The sequence below is a fragment of the Moesziomyces antarcticus genome, assembly GCF_000747765.1.
Source record: "Moesziomyces antarcticus DNA, scaffold: scaffold_v10012, strain JCM 10317, whole genome shotgun sequence".
NCBI lineage: Eukaryota > Fungi > Basidiomycota > Ustilaginomycetes > Ustilaginales > Ustilaginaceae > Moesziomyces > Moesziomyces antarcticus.
This window is the reverse complement of record NW_014638998.1, coordinates 138,772-158,872: the sequence shown is the minus strand read 5'-3', so window position 1 is coordinate 158,872 and position 20,101 is coordinate 138,772. Positions and strand designations below refer to the sequence as shown.

At 60.9% G+C, this 20,101-nt stretch overlaps 6 protein-coding genes across 6 annotated transcripts; 4 read left to right on the top strand and 2 right to left on the bottom strand.

Annotated features, from left to right (window-relative positions):
* Window positions 1-851: 851 nt before the first annotated feature.
* Window positions 852-2,294, top strand: PAN0_012d4456 (uncharacterized protein; the record flags this gene model as incomplete). The annotated part of the gene is made up of 1 exon (XM_014799993.1): window positions 852-2,294. The coding sequence occupies one exon, from the start codon at window positions 852-854 to the stop codon at window positions 2,292-2,294; it is 1,443 nt and encodes a 480-aa protein (XP_014655479.1).
* Window positions 2,295-2,794: 500 nt separating this feature from the next.
* PAN0_012c4455 (magnesium-translocating P-type ATPase family protein) lies at window positions 2,795-5,758 on the bottom strand (the record flags this gene model as incomplete). The annotated part of the gene is made up of 1 exon (XM_014799992.1): window positions 2,795-5,758. One exon carries the CDS (start codon window positions 5,756-5,758, stop codon window positions 2,795-2,797), a length of 2,964 nt encoding a protein of 987 aa, XP_014655478.1.
* Window positions 5,759-7,258: 1,500 nt separating this feature from the next.
* PAN0_012d4454 (mob1/phocein) lies at window positions 7,259-7,912 on the top strand (the record flags this gene model as incomplete). Its single annotated transcript, XM_014799991.1, has 1 exon — window positions 7,259-7,912. The coding sequence occupies one exon, from the start codon at window positions 7,259-7,261 to the stop codon at window positions 7,910-7,912; it is 654 nt and encodes a 217-aa protein (XP_014655477.1).
* A 278-nt stretch (window positions 7,913-8,190) lies between these two features.
* PAN0_012d4453 (sec7-domain-containing protein) lies at window positions 8,191-14,475 on the top strand (the record flags this gene model as incomplete). The annotated part of the gene is made up of 1 exon (XM_014799990.1): window positions 8,191-14,475. One exon carries the CDS (start codon window positions 8,191-8,193, stop codon window positions 14,473-14,475), a length of 6,285 nt encoding a protein of 2,094 aa, XP_014655476.1.
* An 82-nt stretch (window positions 14,476-14,557) lies between these two features.
* Window positions 14,558-16,552, bottom strand: PAN0_012c4452 (phosphoglycerate mutase-like protein; the record flags this gene model as incomplete). The annotated part of the gene is made up of 1 exon (XM_014799989.1): window positions 14,558-16,552. One exon carries the CDS (start codon window positions 16,550-16,552, stop codon window positions 14,558-14,560), a length of 1,995 nt encoding a protein of 664 aa, XP_014655475.1.
* A 416-nt stretch (window positions 16,553-16,968) lies between these two features.
* Window positions 16,969-19,227, top strand: PAN0_012d4451 (FAD monooxygenase; the record flags this gene model as incomplete). The annotated part of the gene is made up of 1 exon (XM_014799988.1): window positions 16,969-19,227. The coding sequence occupies one exon, from the start codon at window positions 16,969-16,971 to the stop codon at window positions 19,225-19,227; it is 2,259 nt and encodes a 752-aa protein (XP_014655474.1).
* Between the last annotated feature and the right edge of the window lie 874 nt (window positions 19,228-20,101).

The following is a 20,101-nucleotide window of genomic DNA, read 5'->3' as shown; positions in this document are numbered from 1 at the left end:
TTCCACGCGTTGAAACACAAGCACACCTGTGTCACATCCGTGTTTGTTGTCTCGCCGTTCGGCGTCGTTGCCCACCACCCTTTTTTTGGGCTCAAGCGGCGCCAGAGGCGGAGGCGGAATCGGTGGGCTGATCTGGCTCATCTCGCAGCACGACGCCCGCGCCCTGCCTTCACGCCCCGCCTGCCAAAGTGTGCCAGATGCCCCGCCCGGCCAAACGAAAAAGGGTTCGCCTGAGCCGCTCGGGTCGGTGCTCGTGCTTGTGCTCACATCGAGCGCCGCCCCTGGCGTCAGAGCCAAAAAAAAAAATCTCGCTTTGGCTCTCGACAAGACCGTATATCGGTTGACGCAAGCACTGCATTCGCGAGACTGGCCTTTGCATGGCGAACGGTTTGCAACACAGTTTCAAGCTGTGTCCCTATTCTTGTTTTGCATGTATTCGCCGGCAGCCGTCTGGCGTGTCTCTGGCGCACAGGCACTGATGAGAGAGGACGATTGTGCTGCCTCATGATTGCCCGCTTAGAGCTGTGTGTGAGGTCTGTGCCCGCATCTGCTTTCAATCGCCCGCTCCGCCTTCGGATGGGGCGAACTCCACTTTGGGCTGCTAGGGCGAATAGGAAATCACTAGCTCGGCACTCTTCCGGGCTGCAGATTGCTGTTGGGAACCCCTGCACCCCGTGCAGCAACATTTTGGAACATCCTTGGTCGTTTGCATTGCCTCCTTTCCATCCTTCCTACGACAAAGTATACCCTCGTTGCTGGTGACCACCTCAAACTCCTCCTATCACTATCGCAAGACCTCCACCGCACTACACCTCTGCTCAACGTCTTTCGCGCCGGTCGCATTCACCACGATGGGTTCGTCGGTCGGCATGGGCGGCCAGATGGCCAAGCTGTCCGCCTTCGTGTACGGGTGGACGCCGATGATCCTGCTGGCGAGCTACTGCGTGATCAGCTTCTTCTTCTACATTGTGATCCCGCCGATCCTGCAGGCGGTGCTGTTCTACATCTACCTGGTGCTGCAGACGCTCACGGCGCTTTCGGTATCGACCGAGGCGCTGCAGTCGGTGCGTCCCTCTGTCAAGGCGCGCCGGGCGTTCCGCAAGGCAGCCAAGGAGGGATGGGGCGAGACCGAGGGCGGTAAGCAGTGGCCGAGGATCGACGTGGTTCTGGTGGCCTACCTGCCCAACGAAAAGGACATTATCATGCGTCAGCTGCGCTACGCACTGCGCGAGATCAACTATCCCGCCGACAAGCTCATGATCAATCTGGTCTACAACACGCCCAAGCCGATCGAGCCGGTGGAGAGCGAGTTGCGCGAGCTCGAAAAGTCGCACGCCCGACTGCGCGTGATCAAGGTGCCCAACTCGACGTCCAAGGCGGACAACATCAACCACTACCTCTCGCTCGACTTCAAGTGCGATATCATCACGCTCTACGACACGGACCACTACCCGGATCCGAACGCACTGCGTTGGGTGGCTCGACGATTCTTGCAGGGTGGTATTGATATCATTCAGGGTCGATGCTGCGTATACAACTACGACGAGACGTGGTTGACCCCGCTTGTGGCTGCCGAGTTCGACATGATCTACGGCGTGATGCACAGCGGACGTGCCGAGGTGCAGGGGTACGGATTCTTCGGTGGATCCAATGGACACTGGAACGCCTCGTTGCTCAAGACGCTCGGGATGCAGAAGCACATGCTGACCGAGGATATCGACAGCTCCATGCGAGCCATCATCTCGGGTGCACGCATCGAATACGACCTCAAGGTGCTCTCGTACGAACTGGCTCCCGAAACCGCGCCTGCGCTTACAAAGCAGCGCATGCGATGGGCGCAAGGCTGGACGCAGGTTGCCTTCCGCCACGCCCTACCCGCCGTTCGTCGAGGTGCCTACTCTGACGACAACGGTTGGCGCTCCCGCCTCGGTCTCTTCCAACTCCTCGTCTACCGCGAGGCGTACTTCTACATCAACACGCAGCTTCTCTTCATCCTCCTCAGCTCGCTCGTTCTCGCCTTGCCGCACGAAGGCCTCAAAGCCTGGTTCACCAACTTTGGCGGCTTTGCGATCGCCATGTGGGCCCTCGGCATCAACCTCATCTGCCTCTTCGTCACCATCTGCATCACACTCAAGAACCGCTCCAACTTCACGCACCCGCTCGGCATCATCGCATTCGGTCTCTTGGCGCCCTTCTACTACAGCATCGTCAGCTTCATGTCCATCTTCTGCCACTTCCGCGAGTTCATCAAGTTCGAAAAGTGGAACCCCACCGCAAGATCCAACAAGAAGTGAGCCCCAAGACAGGCTTCTATAGAACAGTTCGTCCTTTTGTACAGTGTTTCCCGTTCCGTTCGTCAGTAATCTGCATTCGTTTTGTCTTGGTAAGATGGCTCGGAGTGTGGCGAGTGCTGGTGTGTGCGAACGGAGCTTGATCCCATCTCGATAGCCCGGCAAAAGCCGATCCGCCTTGCTGGTGGGCCGAAAAATCGAATGGAAAGTCCCATCGGCTCCCGATGCCGCCTTGAGGGCCGATTCAGACGATCTGGTGCCAGGATCATTTTCGGGGGGATTTTTTTCAATTTCTTTTTTCGGACACTTTTTTTTCTACGGGCAAGGGTGTGAAAACGGGAGCTGGGGGGTCTTTGGGAACGCGAACGGAAAGAAGGGGGACACGAGTCTAGGGGAGCTGAAAGACGGCGGAAGCCACGATCCCAGCAATTGAACGAGCGCGGCTACGTTGAGGCGGCCGCTTTGAAAAGCTCTTTACGACGCTGAAAAGACAGTGCGTTGAGTCAGAGCCAGATGCGGTTGAAGCGGAGGTAGACCACCTTTGCTACCTGGACGATGAGGACATACGCCACGAGGTAGGGGAAGAGGAAAGCATAAAACATAGGGTCTGGCAAGGTCATCTGCAGGGCGTTTCGGAGGAACGGCAGGTACGGGGCGACCATCGAGACCGCAGCGATGAGGGCGGTGGTGAGACACACCATCCAGCTGGCACGGCTCTGGGCAAAGGGAAACTTGGCGGTGCGCAGCACGTGAACGATAGCCACCTGGGTCAGACAACCCTCGAGAAACCAGTGCGTCTGAAACCTCGCCACCTGATCAGCATCGTTGGCGTTGCGCAGACCAAAGTAGAACCAGTTGACAACGAACGTAAGAATGTCAAATGGCGACGAAAGCGGTCCGATGCACAGCATGAACCTGAGCATGCTCTTCGTGGACCAACTAACTGGAGCCCGGATCATCTCCTCGTCCACATTGTCCCACGGAATCGAGGCCTGGGAAATGTCGTACAGCAGGTTCTGCGTCAGCAACTGCGTTGGACTCATCGGCAGAAAGGGCAGCCACGACGCAGCAACCGTGACGGAAAAGACATTGCCAAAGTTGGACGAGGCCGCCATCTTGATGTACTTGAGCGTGTTGATGAACGACACACGTCCGACGATCACCGCATCCCGAATCACATCGAGGTTCTTCTGGGTGAGAATAACGTCGGCTGCATCCTTTGCAATGTCGCACCCGGTGTTGACCGAGATCCCGCAACTAGCCCCCCGCAGGGCCGGACCATCGTTGACGCCATCGCCAAGAAAAGCAACCTGGTGGCCCTGCGCACGAAGTGCTCGCACCACCTCGAGCTTCTGGATCGGCGTGAGCTTGGCAAATACCACCTTGTGCTCCACGGCACGTGCAAATGCAACCGGCCCCAGCTGCGATAGCTCAACACCGGTGATGCAGAGCTCGCTTGCTCCTGGGGTCCCGGGAATCAGATTGAGGATCTCGCACACCCGTCGAGCCGTGGGCAGCGCATCGCCCGTGAGCACTTTAGTCTGCAAGCCCAGCTCGCGCAGCTGCGCAATCGCATTCTTCGCATCGGGCTTCGGCGGGTCCAGGATCGATACGAACCCCTCGAGGACCATCTCGGCTTCCAGCTCGGGTGTCGCGACACCGTTGATCACCAGCGAGCGAGCGACGCGTCGCGACGCAACCGCAATCACGCGCTCGCCGCGCTTGGCAATGGCATCAATGCGAGCAGTGCATGCATCCACGTCGATCTTGTCCAACGCCGAGCCAAGACGAACGTGGGTGCATCGACGAACCACCTCTTCGGCAGCACCCTTGCACACCAGATGCAGCTTGTCCGCATCCCCCTGTTCGTCGCTGTAGACCACCGACACAACGCGGCGGTAGAAGTCAAAGGGAACATCGGCCACCTTGGTCTTGCCCTCCAGCAGCCGAGTCGCGAGCGGCGAGTCTTCCACGTGCGACAGGATGGCATTGTCGATGTTGTTGATAAACTCGGACGTCTGCAGCTTGGCGTTGAGGTAGGCGAGGTGTACCGGCGCATCGCAGATCTTGCCGTCCGGAGCGCAGGTCGAAGCGACGGTAACATGGTCCTCGGTGAGGGTACCCGTTTTGTCGCTGCACAGCACATCGATGGCACCCAACAGCTGGACCGCATCTAGCTTCTTGACGATCGCCTTTTTCTTTGCAACAAGGATGGCGCCGCGAGCGAGGTTGGCGGTAGTGACCATGGGTAGCATCTCTGGAACGAGACCAACGGCGACGGAAAGGCAGAAGATGGCGGCGTTCTTCCAGTCCTTGGTGACAAAGCCGTCGATGACAAGCACGGTGGGAGCCATGACCAACATGAACGCCAGCAGAAGCATCGAGATGTGCGAGATGCCGCGTTGGAAGTCGTTCTGCACCTGCGAGTCGTCCGAGACACGTGCGACGGTGCCGACGTAGGTACGGTCGCCCGTGGCGACGACGAGTGCATCCGCATGACCAGAGACGACGTGGGTGCCCATGAAGAGGAGGTTGGGTCGATCCATGGTGGCCGACGTGCCCGTGGAGTCGAGAGCAGCGGAGATGGTGGCGGTAGAAGTGGTGTCCAGGGCATACTTTTCCACGGGCAGGCCTTCGCCGTTCAAGGAGCTCTGGGAGACAGTGAGCATCTTGGACGCAATGACGATGCAGTCTGCAGGGACGACAGAGCCGGTGGCCACGCGGACCACATCGCCAACAACCAGCTGAGATCGATCGAGCTTGACGGGCTTCCGTTCTTCGCCTGAGTCCCTGCCGAGGACGAGGCAGGAGCTGTCGATGAGCGACTTGAGGGCATAGACCTTGTTGGCGGACTTGTGTTCCTGGATGAAGCGGAGCGAGACGCTGAGCACGACCATGAGCATGAGGATGGCGAAGGTGGAGTGGTCATCAGTGGAGATGGCGACGACGGCGAGGATGGTGAGGATGACGTTGAAAGGGTTGACAATGTTGCTGATCAGGAGTCTCCACCAGGGCTGCTTCTGAGAGCTGGCGACCTGGTTGGGGCCGTCGAGTTTCAGCCTGTTCGCAGCAGCTTTGGTATCGATGCCTTGAGGAGAGCTGGAGAGGTCGGCGAAGGACTCCTGCAAGGGCCGGGTCGACCAGTGGGCGAGGGCAGTGAGGACCGCCTCTTCCTTTGCGAGAGCAGCCGCCTTTTTGGTATGGTCGAGCGCGGTCCTCATGCCAAAGAGACGACCGAATGGCGAGCTGGCCAGCGCATGCTTGGCGCGCATCAAACGGGAAGGCGCTGCTTGTTCCAGGACAGAGGCCTCAGGGTCGGCATGGCGAGGCATGTCTCCATCACTGCCGGCTTGGATGGAAGGAGAGCTGAGCTTCGAGTCCGATTTGAGGCAGTTGTCCACATCAGCCTGGTCGCTGTGACCGTGGCGCGGAAGCACGGCGACTTCGGTGGCGCCGATGTTGAGCATGGCGATGGGCGCAACGGTGAAGAATTCAAAAGAAAGGTAAGCAAGGGAGACGTTGGAATCGACCTGGCTGTTTGCTTGGGGGAGTATTCAGCCAGGATCCAGTTGGATTCAAGGCTGGTGTAGCGTAGGGGACACGAAGGGGTTGGCAGAGATGGAGAAGGCGCGGGCAAGGAGCGGGGTGTTGACCATAGCTGTGCGAAGGGCGATACGGGGTGCAAACATGGGGTGTAAGAGAGGTTACGAGAAGCAAGGAATGCTACGAAGGATGCGTGGGATGATGGAAGTAAGCAGAGTTTGGAGGACTTTGTTCGGGTGAGGGAAAGGGAGCAGAAGAGGTCGTCGGAGTGAGGGCTCTATATAAATCGCTTTCTGTGGTGCAAAAGGAGGCTGAGGAGCAGAAGTTTTCTCATGGATTGGGTTGCCCCACTCTAGGTGATCGCGTCACCTGCTTTCATGCAGGACCAGAGGCTCACGCATATGCAGGGCGGTTCGGAGCGAGTGCCTTGGCATAATGAAGGCATTGGGAGCGGAGCCTTGGTGTCCGCAAAGCGGCGGAGATGCGACAGATCCGAGGGTGTCCTCATTCTCTGTTCGGAGGTTGCGGGCGCAGGAATCGAAGCGCGCGAGAAGCGGTACGAGGGAGAGCCGATCGAACGCATGGCAACGGAGGCGTCTCTTAGGAGGGAGGGCGAGGGCGAGGGCGAGATGTCGAGAAGCGCAGCGATGCGCAGCAGCAACGAGCCGAAACGAGCGGAGTCTCAAAAGCGGCTTGACAGCTTCGCCCAGAGTTCGGCTTCGGCATGGACGGCGGCGAAAAAAAAGGGGACCACTGACTGCGCCTGGGACGGAAATCCTGCGGCTCCATCTGGGCCAAGGGCAACTCTGAACCGCACTGCACGGCACTGCACGGCACGGCACGGCACTGAGCCTAACTTGTCGATCCGCTTCCGCAGTTCTGCAGCATCCCGCCGCCCTGTGGGTTGTGCAACATCACATTGGTGGGCACGCCAAAGCATGGAGGGGCAGGGGGCAACTGTGCAGCGCTGTCAACTTGTGCAGCCGACTTGCCGAGGAGCGTTGTTGGCCTTCTCTCATGCATCTCTGCCGTGCATTTCACCTCTCTGCAGTGCCATTCGGAGCGAGTGCGCCCTCGCCCCACCAGCCCCAGCTGGAGCTGATCGGCGACATGAAGCCAGGAATTGGGCCACATCGGGGATCTGAAATTGGTGACCCAATGTTAAGGCGGAAACGCGAGCAAAACAGGGGTCCGCGCGCTCGTTGAAATTGGCACCGGAAATTGCAATCCAAGTTCATGACAGCAGCCAAGAGGTGGAGTGCGCGTGGGCGAGGGCCGCGTGTGTTGGTTGGGTGTTGATCTCCACCAAAACAACGCCCCTGAGCTCGGCCTGACTTGCCGCTATCACCTCGCTCCTCTTGCTCTTGCTGTTCTCCAACGACCTCAACGGACGCTTCCCACAACCCACTCGACTCGACTCCGCCATGTCATCCTTCTTTGGACTCTCCAAGACGCGCACGTTCAAGCCCAAGCGCAACATCCCCGAGGGCACCAAGCAGTATCAGCTCAAGCGGTATGCCGAGGCTACGCTGGGGAGCGGCAACCTGCGACTGGCGGTGGTGCTGCCCGAGGGTGAGGACCTCAACGAGTGGTTCGCCGTCAACACGGTCGACTTTTTCAACCACATCAACATGCTCTACGGCACCATCACCGAGTTCTGCACGCCGTCGGAATGTCCGGTCATGTGCGCCGGATCGCGCTTCGAGTACCACTGGCAGGACGCCAATTCGGCACTCTACCGACGCCCCACCAAGATGTCTGCGCCCGAATACGTCGACTGCCTCATGAACTGGGTGCAGTCGCAGCTCGACGACGAGTCGCTCTTCCCCAGCAAAGTGGGCGTCGCTTTCCCCAACAACTTTGCTGCCGTGGTCAAGTCGATCCTACGACGCCTCTTCCGCGTGTATGCGCACATCTACAACCACCACTTTGCCCAGGTGTGTGCGTTGAGCATCGAGGCCCACCTCAACACCTCCTACCGCCACTTTTTGCTCTTCATCACCGAGTTCCACCTCGTAGAGCCTCGAGAACTCGCCCCGCTCGTCGAGCTCAACGACGCCATCCTCGGCGAGGCGTGATGCTGTTCTTCCCTCATTCCCGTTGTCTCTTTTCTTGATATTTGCAAGCTATACCCTCTCCCACCTCATGCTCCTGTGACAGTTGCGGCAAGATGGAGCAGAAGCAAGATGGGGTGAAAAAGTCGAGTGATGTTAGATCGGACGATGGGCCGCTCAAAAGCATTCCCGTCCGGCATAAATTGGCTCGGGCTCGTGCGCGGCTGCAGTGAGGCTGTGGGCGCCACGTTGGATGCCTCGTCTGCGCCGGCCGGCTGGGCTCGGCGGAATGGCTCGGCGGAATGGCTCGGCGGAATGGCTCGGCGGGTGTTGCATATTCGAGCCGCGTGTTCGGGGCGCCATCGATCCCGATTGCAAATGCACGCCGTCAATCTTCCACGCTTCCGGCCACCACCACCTTCTTACTCTTCGCATTTTGGCATCCTGCGCCTCTACTCAGAAGTAGTCGCAACATCGCCATGGCGGACCACGATGGACAAGACGCACCAGCGTCCTCCAAACCCAACCTCCCTTCCGCAGGCACCAGCCTTGTCGTACATCCTCAACCCTCTTCGCACGAGCAGGAAGCCGCAACCACCCCTTCCGAGCCTGCAGTTCCAGAGCAAACAGAGCAGCCTGAGTCCTCGTTGTCTACCACCGAAGATGCCAGCAACGCACTCCCTGCCGAGGCTGAGCAAATCTCCTTGACAGACACAACAGAAGCGGACGCGCCCACGACGACGGGCGAGGCCCCCGACATCACAATCTCACAGGCACCACAAGATCCAGTATCGCAGCCGGCTTCATCCGACGAAAAGCCAAATGTGCCCGAGTCCCAGCCTGTCGCCGTGGACGCAGTCCAAGACACTACCACCCACGCGCAAGCCGAACCGGCCTCTACCGCAACACCAGAAGCTCCAGCGCCTCCCACCAAGGACCCTTCGCCTCAAGATGATGCCAGCCAACCTGTCGTCGAATCCGCACCCGCAACAACAACGACAGCATCCTCTTCAGTCACTGGCCCCAACGACGCCGCATCTCAGCAGACACGCCCGGATGCTACCAGCTCTCGCGCCAGCCTCGCCCAGTCGCGCCGCTCATCCTCCGTATCCACAACCGCCACCGCCGCAACCACCGTCCACTCCCGCTCCAGTTTGAAAAGTCTCAACAAGGGCAGCGCCGTCTTTGTCATCTCGGCGCTCGAGTCCCTCGCCAGCTCCAAAGAGGCAAAGAAGGACAAGGAGCTCAAGCAGGCCGCACAGCTCGCCCTCGACATGGTCAAGGCTGCCGCCGCATTCACCGCCTCGGCGCATTCAGCAGACCAAGATCCGCCCGTGCTCGATCCACGCGTCGTCTTCGAGCCTCTCCGCCTCGCATGCAGGACGCGCAGCAACAACCTCACCATCACCAGCCTCGACTGCATCAGCAAACTCGTCAGCTACGCCTTCTTCGCAGAGGACGATCCCGTACAGGTTGCGAGCGCCACCATCGCCGCCGGTCAGCCGCCTCAGACCCTCGCCGACCTCGTCACAGAGACCGTCTGCGACTGCTACCATGAAAGCCTCGACGACAAGGTGGGCCTCCAGATCATCAAGGCTCTTCTCGCCTCGGTCCTCTCCACCGTCGTCCACGTCCACCAGTCCAGCCTGCTCAAGGCCGTCCGCACCGTCTACAACATCTTCCTCATGAGCAAGTCCCCCGCCAACCAGGCCATCGCTCAGGGCAGTCTCACACAGATGGTCCACCACGTCTTTGCCCGCGTGCCTCGAGGCGCACCCTCGGGCTCGGGCGCCATCTCGGCTTCTGACAGCACCACCGACATCACACAGCCACGCGTAAATGGCGGCGACAGCAGCGACACCCATCCAAACGAGGCCGCTCAGCCCCAAGACGAAAAGATCACCCTCAAGACTTTCGAGAACCGCAAGTCCTTCGAAGGCGCATCGGAGCGCGACAACGCAGGCAGCCTTGCCAACATGAGCACCGCCGAGCTCTTTGTCAAGGACGCCTTCCTCGTGCTTCGCGCGCTCTGCAAACTCACCATGAAGCCCTTGGGCGCAGAGAGCGAGCGCGACCTCAAGTCCCACGCCATGCGCTCCAAGCTGCTCTCCCTCCACCTCATCCTCACCATCATCCAGTCCCACATGGCCATCTTCACCGACCCCACCGTCATCATCCACAGCACCACCACCGGCGAGCAGACCCAGTTCGTACAGGCCGTCAAGCAGTATCTCTGCCTCAGCCTCAGCCGCAACGCCGTCAGCAGCGTCAACCAGGTCTTTGAAATCAGCTGCGAGATCTTCTGGCTCATCCTCGACGGCATGCGCACCAAACTCAAAAAGGAGATCGAGGTGCTGCTCAACGAGATCTTCCTCCCCATCCTCGAGATGCGCACATCCACCCCAAAGCAAAAGTCCATCCTGCTCGGCGTATTCATCCGTCTCTGCCAGGATCCGCAGGCGCTCGTCGAGATCTACCTCAACTACGACTGCGACCGCACCGCGCTCGACAACATCTACGAGCGTCTCATGAACGTCATCTCCAAGATCTCCCAGGCCCACGTCTCGCCCAACGCCGACGCCAAAGCCGACAAGGATGCCTTGTCATCGACGGCCGCCGGGTCGGCATTGCCAAGGACATCCGGCTCCGGCCCCGCCATTCCGCCGTCTCTGAGCACAGCAGCCGCTGGCGACGTCTCTCACGACTCTGTCATGTCGAGTTCTGGTGCCAACCAGTCGGTTGAAGCCAGGCTCAAGCGACAGAGCCTCGACTGCCTTTGCTCCGTGCTGCGCTCGCTCGTCATCTGGTCCAGCCGGGCCTCGGTGGCGTCCGAAGCGGCGAGCCAAGACCTTCACGGCCATCCTGGCGATACCACCGCCTCGCCACGCCAGAGCGAAGACATTCGCATCGGCAACGAGACCATCACTGTCGACAGCGAGAACCTCATGGAGACCAACGGCCATCCCAGCCCCGCCATCGCCGCACAGCCCTCGTCGGGTCTCACTGCCGGCGCCGGCTCCGAAATCAGCCGCGGCCAGACGCCCGAGCCCCAAGACGACCCGAGCCGCTTCGAGAACGCCAAGCAGCGCAAGACCATCCTGCTCGAGGGCATCCGCAAGTTCAACTTCAAGCCCAAGCGCGGCATCGACGACCTCGTCAAGAACGGCTTCATCCGCTCGCGCGAGCCCGCCGACATTGCGCGCTTCCTCCTCTACGCCGACGGCCTCAGCAAGGCGCAGATCGGTGAGTTCCTGGGCGAAGGCACGCCCGAGAGCAACGCCATCATGCACGCCTTCGTCGACATGATGAACTTTGAGGGCCTCGGATTCACCGATGCGCTCCGACGATTCCTCCAGGCCTTCCGACTGCCGGGAGAGTCGCAGAAGATCGATCGCTACATGCTCAAGTTCGCCGAGCGCTTCGTGCACGGCAACCCCACTGCGTTTGCCAATGCCGATACCGCCTACGTCTTTGCCTACTCGGTCATCATGCTCAACACCGATGCGCACAATCCGCAGGTCAAGCACCGCATGACGCTCAACGACTTTGTCAAGAACAACTCGGGCATCGACGACGGCAAGAGCCTCCCGGACGAGTACCTGCGCTCCGTGTACGACGAGATCCAGAACCACGAGATCAAGATGAAGGACGAGGTGGCCGCCCCGACGCCCGTCGCGCCGTCGTCGGGCCTGGCCAACGCCATCGCCACCGTGGGGCGCGACCTGCAGCGCGAGGCATACGTACTCCAGTCCGAGGGCATGGCCAACAAGACCGAGGCGCTCTTCCGCACCATGGTGCGCGCCCAGCGCCGCATCGGCCCGCAGCAGCGTGCCGCCGCCGAGCAGTTCTTCTCCGCCTCGCACTTTGAGCACGTCAAGCCCATGTTCGAGGTCGCCTGGATGCCCTTCCTCGCGGGCATCTCGGGGCCGCTGCAGGAGTCGGACGATGCCGAGGTGGTCGAAAAGTGCCTCGAGGGCTTCCGCGACGCCATCAAGATCGTCTCGCTCTTTGGACTCGAGCTGGAGCGCAACGCGTTTGTCACCACGCTCGCCAAGTTCACCTTCCTCAACAATCTGGGCGAGATGAAGAGCAAGAACGTCGAGGCGATCAAGACGCTGCTGGGCGTGGCACACAGCGAGGGCAACTACCTCAAGGGCAGCTGGAGGGAGGTGCTCACGTGCGTCAGCCAGCTCGAGCGCTTCCAGCTCATCAGCGGCGGACTCGACGGCAGGCAGCTGCCCGAGCTCGGTCGAAGGGGCGGCGCAAGTGCGGCTAGCGCCGCCGGTGCCAATGGCAGGGCGAGGCAGGCTTCGATGCCCAACAGCGAAGTGGTGCAGGCTGGCGCGTCGTCCGAGGTGACGGTGGCGGCCGACATGGTCTTTTCGTCGAGCGCCTCGCTGTCGGGTACGGCGATTGTCGACTTTGTGCAGGCGCTGTCGGACGTGTCGTGGGAGGAGATCCAATCGTCGGGTCTGACGGAGAATCCGCGGCTGTTCTCGCTGCAGAAGCTGGTGGAGATCTCGTACTACAACATGGGGCGCATCCGGATGGAGTGGTCGAACATCTGGGCGATCCTGGGCGAGCACTTCAACATGGTGTGCTGCCATCCGAACGTGCACGTGTCGGCGTTTGGACTGGACTCGCTGCGCCAGCTGGCGATGCGCTTCCTCGAAAAGGAGGAGCTGCCGCACTTCAAGTTCCAGAAGGACTTCCTCAAGCCGTTTGAGGTCACAATGCAGCGCAACCGCAACCTCGAGGCCAAGGAGATGGTGCTCCAGTGTCTCGAGCAGATGATCCAGTCGCGCGTCGACAACATCCGGTCGGGGTGGAGGACCATGTTCGGCGTGTTTGGCGCTGCGTCCGTGGCGCCGTCGGAGCGCGTGTCTGCGTATGCGTTTGATCTGGTGCGCCAGCTCAACGCCAAGCATCTCGGGGCGATCATTGTGAACGGCTCGTTTGCCGACCTGTGCATCTGCGCCACCCACTTTGCCAAGGCCAGCAAGCAGAAGATCAGTCTGCAGGCGACGGAGCTGCTGCGCGGACTGGTGGCGTCGATGCTGAGCGCCAAGGAGTGTCCGATCGAAGAGGGTGGCGATCCGGGACCGGCAGCGAGCACGCCCATGTCGGACGACCCCATGGTGCGCTTCTGGTTCCCCGTGCTGTTTGCCTTCCACGACATCATCATGACGGGCGACGATCTCGAGGTGCGCCGCGTGGCGCTCGACAGCCTCTTCTCCATCCTCAAGCAGTACGGCCGTTCGTTCCGCCCGGACTTTTGGGACACGGTGTGCCAGGAGATCCTGTTCCCCATCTTTGCGGTGCTGCGCTCGCGCCACGATGTGACGCGCTTCTCATCGCACGAAGACATGAGCGTCTGGCTCAGCACGACGCTCATCCAGGCGCTGCGCAACCTGGTGGATCTGTGGACGTTCTACTTTGAGATTCTGGAGCGGCTGCTGCCCGGGTTGTTGGATCTGCTGTGCGCGTGCATCTGCCAGGAGAACGACACGCTGGCGCGCATCGGCACGAGCTGCCTCCAGCAGCTGCTCGAGAAGAACGTGCGCAAGCTCAGCCTCGAGCGCTGGGGCTTGGTGGTGGATACCTTCCTCCAGCTCTTCCGCACCACCACGGCGCACCAGCTCTTCGACCCCGTGCTGAGGGCGGATGGCTCCGCCGAGTCGCCTACGGCCGCGGGTGGTGCCAACGGGGCGCAGCAGCCGGAGCCGATTTCTCCGGGTGCCGGCACGGCGCAGCTTCCGAGCGAGGCGGTGGCTGGTGATGCGGCCGAAGACACGCCCCCGCAGCAGCTGCAGGCTCCGGCGGCGGCGGCGGTGCAGCCGACAGCCATGTCGGGCACGGAGCGGCGTCGGGCGTTCAAGCAGATCATCGTCAAGTGCGTGCTGCAGCTGCTGTTGATCGAGACGACGCACGAGCTGCTGCAGAACGAAGAGGTGTACCGCACGATGCCTGGCGCTCAGCTGCTGCGGCTGGCGGGGGCGCTCGAGGAGTCGTACGACTTTTCGCGCCGCTTCAACGCGGACAAGGAGCTGCGCGTCGCACTGTGGAAGGTGGGGTTCATGAAGCAGCTACCGAACCTGCTCAAGCAGGAGTCGTCGTCGGCAGCGACGTTGGTGCATATTCTGGTGCGCATGCACGCCGATCCGCGCGCAGAGCACGTTGCGCTCCAAGCGGAGATTCGCGACAAACTCGTGCCGCTCGGGTACGACATTGTGGGTGCGTTTTTGCCGCTGGATCCCGAGACGCAGGGGAGGAATATTGCCGCATGGTCGCCCGTGGTGGCGGAGATCTTTGGCGGGATTTGCACGTTTGACGATGCAGAGGGGGAGAGGGTGTTTACCGAGCATAGTGGCGCGTTCTATGCGTTGGCGGTGGATCTGTTGGGCAAGGAGCCGTTGCCGGCGGATATTGCAGAGGCGCTCAGGAGGTTCTTGTTCAAGGTGGGCGTGAGCAGGGGCATGATTGATGAGAAAAGCGAGGAGCAGCGCAGGGCGAGGATGCACGAGGGCAAGGAGCGCGAGCGAAGACTCAGCGAGCGCATGCGTGGCGTTGTTCCGAACGACGCTTAGGATCCAGCAATCACATGCACACAGGCACACAGAGCTGGGGAACGAAATGCACTTCTAAAGATTATGATCGCGTGTGAGGGGGTCAGGCTTGGCACTTTTGCCATTCGGACTGGAGGTTACGCTGAGCAAGCGCGGTGAGGAAGTCCTTCTTGGCACACATGCCGTCGGGACGTGGGGAGCACTGTGTGTATTGGCTGAGCGGCACCACGGCGTCGTTGAGCTTCATGCGCACACTGACCTCATCGGCGCACTGCCACACCTCAAGTACGAGCCGTGCTGCAAACGGCACGACTTTGCTCGTCTTGAAGTTGCGCGTGTCATCGAGCTTGTTCCCGCCATCGGGCACTTTGAGCACCTCGTTAAAGTGCGGGAGGGCCAAAGCGGCGAGGACAGAAGTGATGGTAGAGTCGTGCGTAAAGTCGACGTAGAACCGACGATCTACGGGGAACGTTGTTGGATCCGCATTGAGCGTCGAGTTTTCCGAAGTTTGCAGGGATGCATCCCAAGGTTTGGCCTCCAATCGCGCAATCAGCTCATTGACCCACCCCAATCCGTACGCCTTGCCCAGCGGCGAGGTGGCGCCGTTGGTGTTCATAAATTTGAGGTCCCAGGCGTACTCGTAGTCGAGCCACTCCTGGCGCGTAAAGAGCGCGCAAAAGTCGCTCGCACCAAACGCCACCGTGTCGTAGGAGCACATCTGCTGCATGCCCATGAGCAGCGTCGAATTGAGCGTGGCACCGCCAAAATCGTGTCCGAGCCGAAGCATGGCATCTTGCAGATAACTCGCTGCCCACCGACTCATCATCTCCCCACCAGGTGCACTGCCAGCGTGATTCCACGCAGGACATGCAAACTCGGGCGCGGTGGTGGTGTTGTACCCGGGCTCTTCGATCTGGATCTCGAAACTCGTCGATGCGGTCCAGTTGGCTCCAAAGAAGCCATTGAGCCACGCCAGGCCGGAATCGACAATGCGCTGCTGGCTTCCGGCGCGTGCGAAGAGCGTCTTTGGCTTGCCGCGCGCATCCTTCTCGGCAAAATCGTCGGCAACGAGCTTGCCGTACAGCAGCGCAGCGTTGACGCCCGAGTCGTACAGCTGGCCGCGTCCGACGGGTGTGAGCAGCTCCTCGCCCACGCCGAACTTGTAGCTGTTGAGAAACGCCAGGCTACCCGAGAAGCGCAGCTGCGGATTTTGGCGCAGGAAGTCGCGCAGCACATCCGGTGGGCCGCCAGCGGTGGGATAGCGTGCGCCGTGGCGATGGAGCATGTGCGCCTGCACCAGCTCGCACGTCTTGCCTGCCGCCGTGGGCGTGCCTGCATACTTGACATCGTCGACCCCCCACCCCGACGAGGACACGTACGGCGTGAGCGGACCCATGTGCTCGAACGGCTTAAAGTTGGCGTCTTGAAATCCGGGGACGAACGTCTGCATGGGTGCCGAGCCGATGGTTTGGCTAGGTGCTGGCGCTGTGCGTGTCATGTGCTCGGCAAAGTTGGGCGGAACACCGGTGGTGTAGAAGCCAGGGTAGCCGACGGGCTTGTTGAACTCGAACGGGATCACGCCGCTGTCGCCATACCACTTGTCGCCCATGTAGTCGTAGATTCTCGACGGCGATACGCCCAGTTTGGGCCCGAGAGCAAAGGCAAATGCGCCGAGGACGAGCAATCCGCCCGCGCCGAGCATTGCCAAGCGCATGCAGCGCGCGCGCTTCTTGCGGCTGCGCTGCGCCATGGACGCCGACATTCCTGCTCCGCGGCCGTTGAGGCCAGGCAGGGGCACGTCGCCATCGAGCATTCCGCGAAACCACGCCGGGCGACCCGTCTTGTCGATGCGCGTCGAGTTGTTGGAGCCCTCGAGCACGCCGCGCGCCGGCATCGAGTCGAGCTCCTTGCGCTTCACTTCGTACTCGTCGTCGAGGTCATCGTAGGCATCGGTGACGCGAGGTGCAGCCGTGGTGCCGCCCGCCGTCTGAATGCGCGACGAGCCCGAAGCGTCGGTGGAGAGCCGGTGCAGAATGAGCGACTCGGCCTCGAGGTCGTCGTCCGAAGAGTGACGCTCCTTACGCGCAGAAGTCGGCATGCTTGCGATCCTCTTTCTACGGTTGATGCTGGCAGCAGCGCCGAACTGGGCGTGAGAATGAAGGAAAGGAGGCGTGCGAAGATGGTCGGAGGAGCCGGCGCGCTCACACTGCAGGGTCCGTTACATTTCGGCCACGCCGCTCCGGCGAGGGTCCGCGCGCGTTCGAAGCCGAGATCCGAAAATTGGCCACCGCTGTTGTATCGTACGGTTAAACATTCAGCGCCAAAAAATGCCACTCGGAGATACAGCGGAGTTTGGCCCTCTGCTTAAGTTACCCCGCATTTCGGCCAAGTAGGGTCCGACAGCTGCTTCGAAGCCGCGCACAGACAGACAGCACTCCACTTGGACACATAAGTAGCAGCTCCTTCCTCCTGACCTCACTCAGGCACCAAACCGCCAGCTTGTAGAACGGCAACATGGTGCATCCCGCAGGTGCAAACAATGGCGATGCGACGACCTCGATCAAGGAGTCGCACTGCGACGTGCTCATCATCGGTGCAGGACCCGCTGGGTTGATGGCAGCCAACTGGCTTGCGGTGCAAGGCCTCGGCGCATCAGTGCGCATCATCGACAAGCGCAGCGACAAGATTTTTACGGGCCAGGCCGACGGGCTGCAGTGCCGCACGCTCGAGATCCTGCACAGCTTCGGGCTGGGCGAGGACATCTGGCGCCAGAGCAACCGCATGATCGAGATGCGCTTCTGGAATCCTGGCGCCGACGGAAAGCTGCAGCGCACAGGTAGTGTGCCTGATACCATCCCGGGCATTTCGCGATGGCAGCAGTGTGTGCTGCACCAGGGTCGCATTGAAAAGTCTTTTCTCGACAGTATCCATCGCCACTCGGATGGCAAACTCGCCGTAGAGCGTGCAGTGCTGCCCGAGTCGCTCAGCATCGACAAGGCCTCCGTAGACAATCCTGAAGCCTATCCTGTAACAGTCGAGGTGCGCAAGCTGTCCGAAGAAGAAGCCACACCCACGCAGATGGGCAACAGCGTGCCCAACGGTCTCTTCCGCTCTTCACTTGCTCCGGACGATACACCTTCAGGCGCGGCGGGGACGGGCGATCGCGAACGCATCCATGCCAAGTACGTGATCGGGTGCGACGGCGCCCACTCCTGGACACGGCGTCAGATGGGCAGCAAGATGGAGGGCGACCAGACGTCGTTCATCTGGGGCGTACTTGATGCCGTGCCCATCACCAACTTCCCGGACGTGCGCAATCGGTGTGCAATCCACTCGGTCGACTCGGGCAGCATGATGATCATTCCGCGCGAAGACGGGCTGGTGCGATTCTACATCCAGGTCTCGGAACTCAACCGCGGCGTGGACAGGCACAGCATCACGCCCGAGATGATCCTCGCCACGGCCAAGGCGATCATCGCGCCGTACACGCTCGACATTGGCGAGGGCGATTTGGACTGGTGGACGGCGTACGTGATCGGGCAGCGTACGGCGGACCGATTCGCGCTGCACGATCGTGTGTTTATCGCAGGAGACGCCTGCCATACGCACTCGCCCAAGGCGGGTCAGGGCATGAACACCTCCATGCAGGACACGTACAACCTGGCGTGGAAGGTGGCAGCTGCCGTCAAGGGTGTCTCGCCCCGAAGCGTACTGGCGACGTACGAGATGGAGCGCAAGCAGATCGCACAGGACCTCATCACCTTTGACCACAGGTTCAGCAGGCTCTTTAGCGGCAAGCCGGCCAAGGACGAGGCTGATGCAGCAGGCATCTCGATGGCCGAGTTCCAGGACGCCTTTCTCAAGGGGAACAGGTTTGCCTCTGGGCTCTCGGTCGATTACCAGCGGTCCCTGCTCACAGTCAAACCGGAAAGCAGCAGCAAGACTACTGTTGATGGTGGTGAGGTTGTTGCCCATGCTGCGGTGGTTGCCCCTGCAGACGGGGTGGCGAGTGATCCGAGTCTGTCAGCAGAAGACGCGGGGGAGACACGTATCGATGTCGGGAAGCGATTCAACACGGCGCAGGTGGTGTGTCATGCCACGGCGCTGCCGTACGAGCTTGCCGACTGGATCCTCTCCGACGGTCGATGGCGAGTCGTCTACTTTTGTGGCGACGTTCGCGAGTCCATCTGCGCGCGCGAGATGCAGCAACTGGGCGACTACCTCTCGAGCGACCTCTTGCCTCGATTCACTCCAGCCGAGCAAGATGTTGATTCGGTCATCGAGGTGCTCACGGTTGCCGCCACACCGCGTGCCGAGTGCGAGCTGGCCGACTTCCACCCCGCGCTGCGTCCGCACACTACCAAGCACCACCGCAAGACGGCGGATGGGAGGTATAACACATCGCAGGACTACCACAAGGTGTTTGTCGACGACACCACCTACCACCAGGGTCACGGGCGTGCATACGAAAAGTACGGAGTTGCAACGCAGTACGGTACGATGGTGGTGATCAGGCCCGATGGATACGTGTCGCTGCTGATGCGCGCCAGTGACCACGCTCAGCTAGGCGCGTTCTTTGAGAAGGTCTTGTTGCCCGCTGCAAGCCACAAGCCGCACCAGCACACGAGGGTCAAGCGCACCACACCCGCCCTGATGCTCACTCCTCAGTCTAAGGCGCAGGTGCCTCCGAGAAAGGACGGCAGAAGCACGCTCGACCTCGCCCACTCGCTCAAGACTACACAAGGAAATGCAGCGCCCGGCGCAGCAATGTAGGTCTCAGATTGCAGATCATCCGAATAAAAGCTGCTTGTGTATCGGGGCATGGCTGGTTGGGTCCGCTCCGAGATTGGAGGCAGCACGTGAGGGATTGACCGTGGTCTGCCGCACAGAAGCAGGTCTGCAGCAACAGTTGCTTCCATCGCCTCATCTCATGAACGCCAAGCTTTGCCACCCACTCGAGCCCTAAGTGACACGCGTGCAGGCGAGCCAGAGTCTTCGCAGCAGCCTGGACCCTTGGTGTGGGTGGCGACCAATCAGGAATCAGCAACTCCAACCTGGTGCCGACCCCAACCACATGTATGGACGTTTACGCGACGTGAGGTCGAGCTTACCGCACCGGGTGGCGAGGATGGCGAGAGGCAGGTCAGCGCGGGTGGGTACGGAAAAGCCGCGATGTGAGGGACTGCGTGCAGGTGGTCGAAGCTCGGATTTCGCACACGCCATGCGCCGGCCGCATCTGGTCCGCGCGAAAGCGCAGCGCAACACCTGCAGCCCTGCATGCTCTCCTCACATTCTGCCAGGGAAGTCGGACGAGCCGGCGGAGGGGGCATCTCGGAAGAAAAAGAAATCCAGCGAGAGGCGCGGATCGCAGTTTGAACTGGCTTAATTCCGCCCGCACCTCGCCTTTCTTTCCCGCCGGTGGGGCCGCCGCGGGGGCAGTGCACCAGTGTTTGCCGTCCGAGCAGAGATTCCCGCCGAAACAAAAGAACACGGGCGGCTAGTCGGCACGAAGTGGCGAAATCGGCGAATTGGGCGGGGGACGGCGAACAGAGGAAAGCACCAATTGCAACGGGGCGACAGTTGAGTTCGGCTGGCGATTCACCTCGAGGCAATCATCTGACCCATCGAGATCGCCACCGGGATTCCA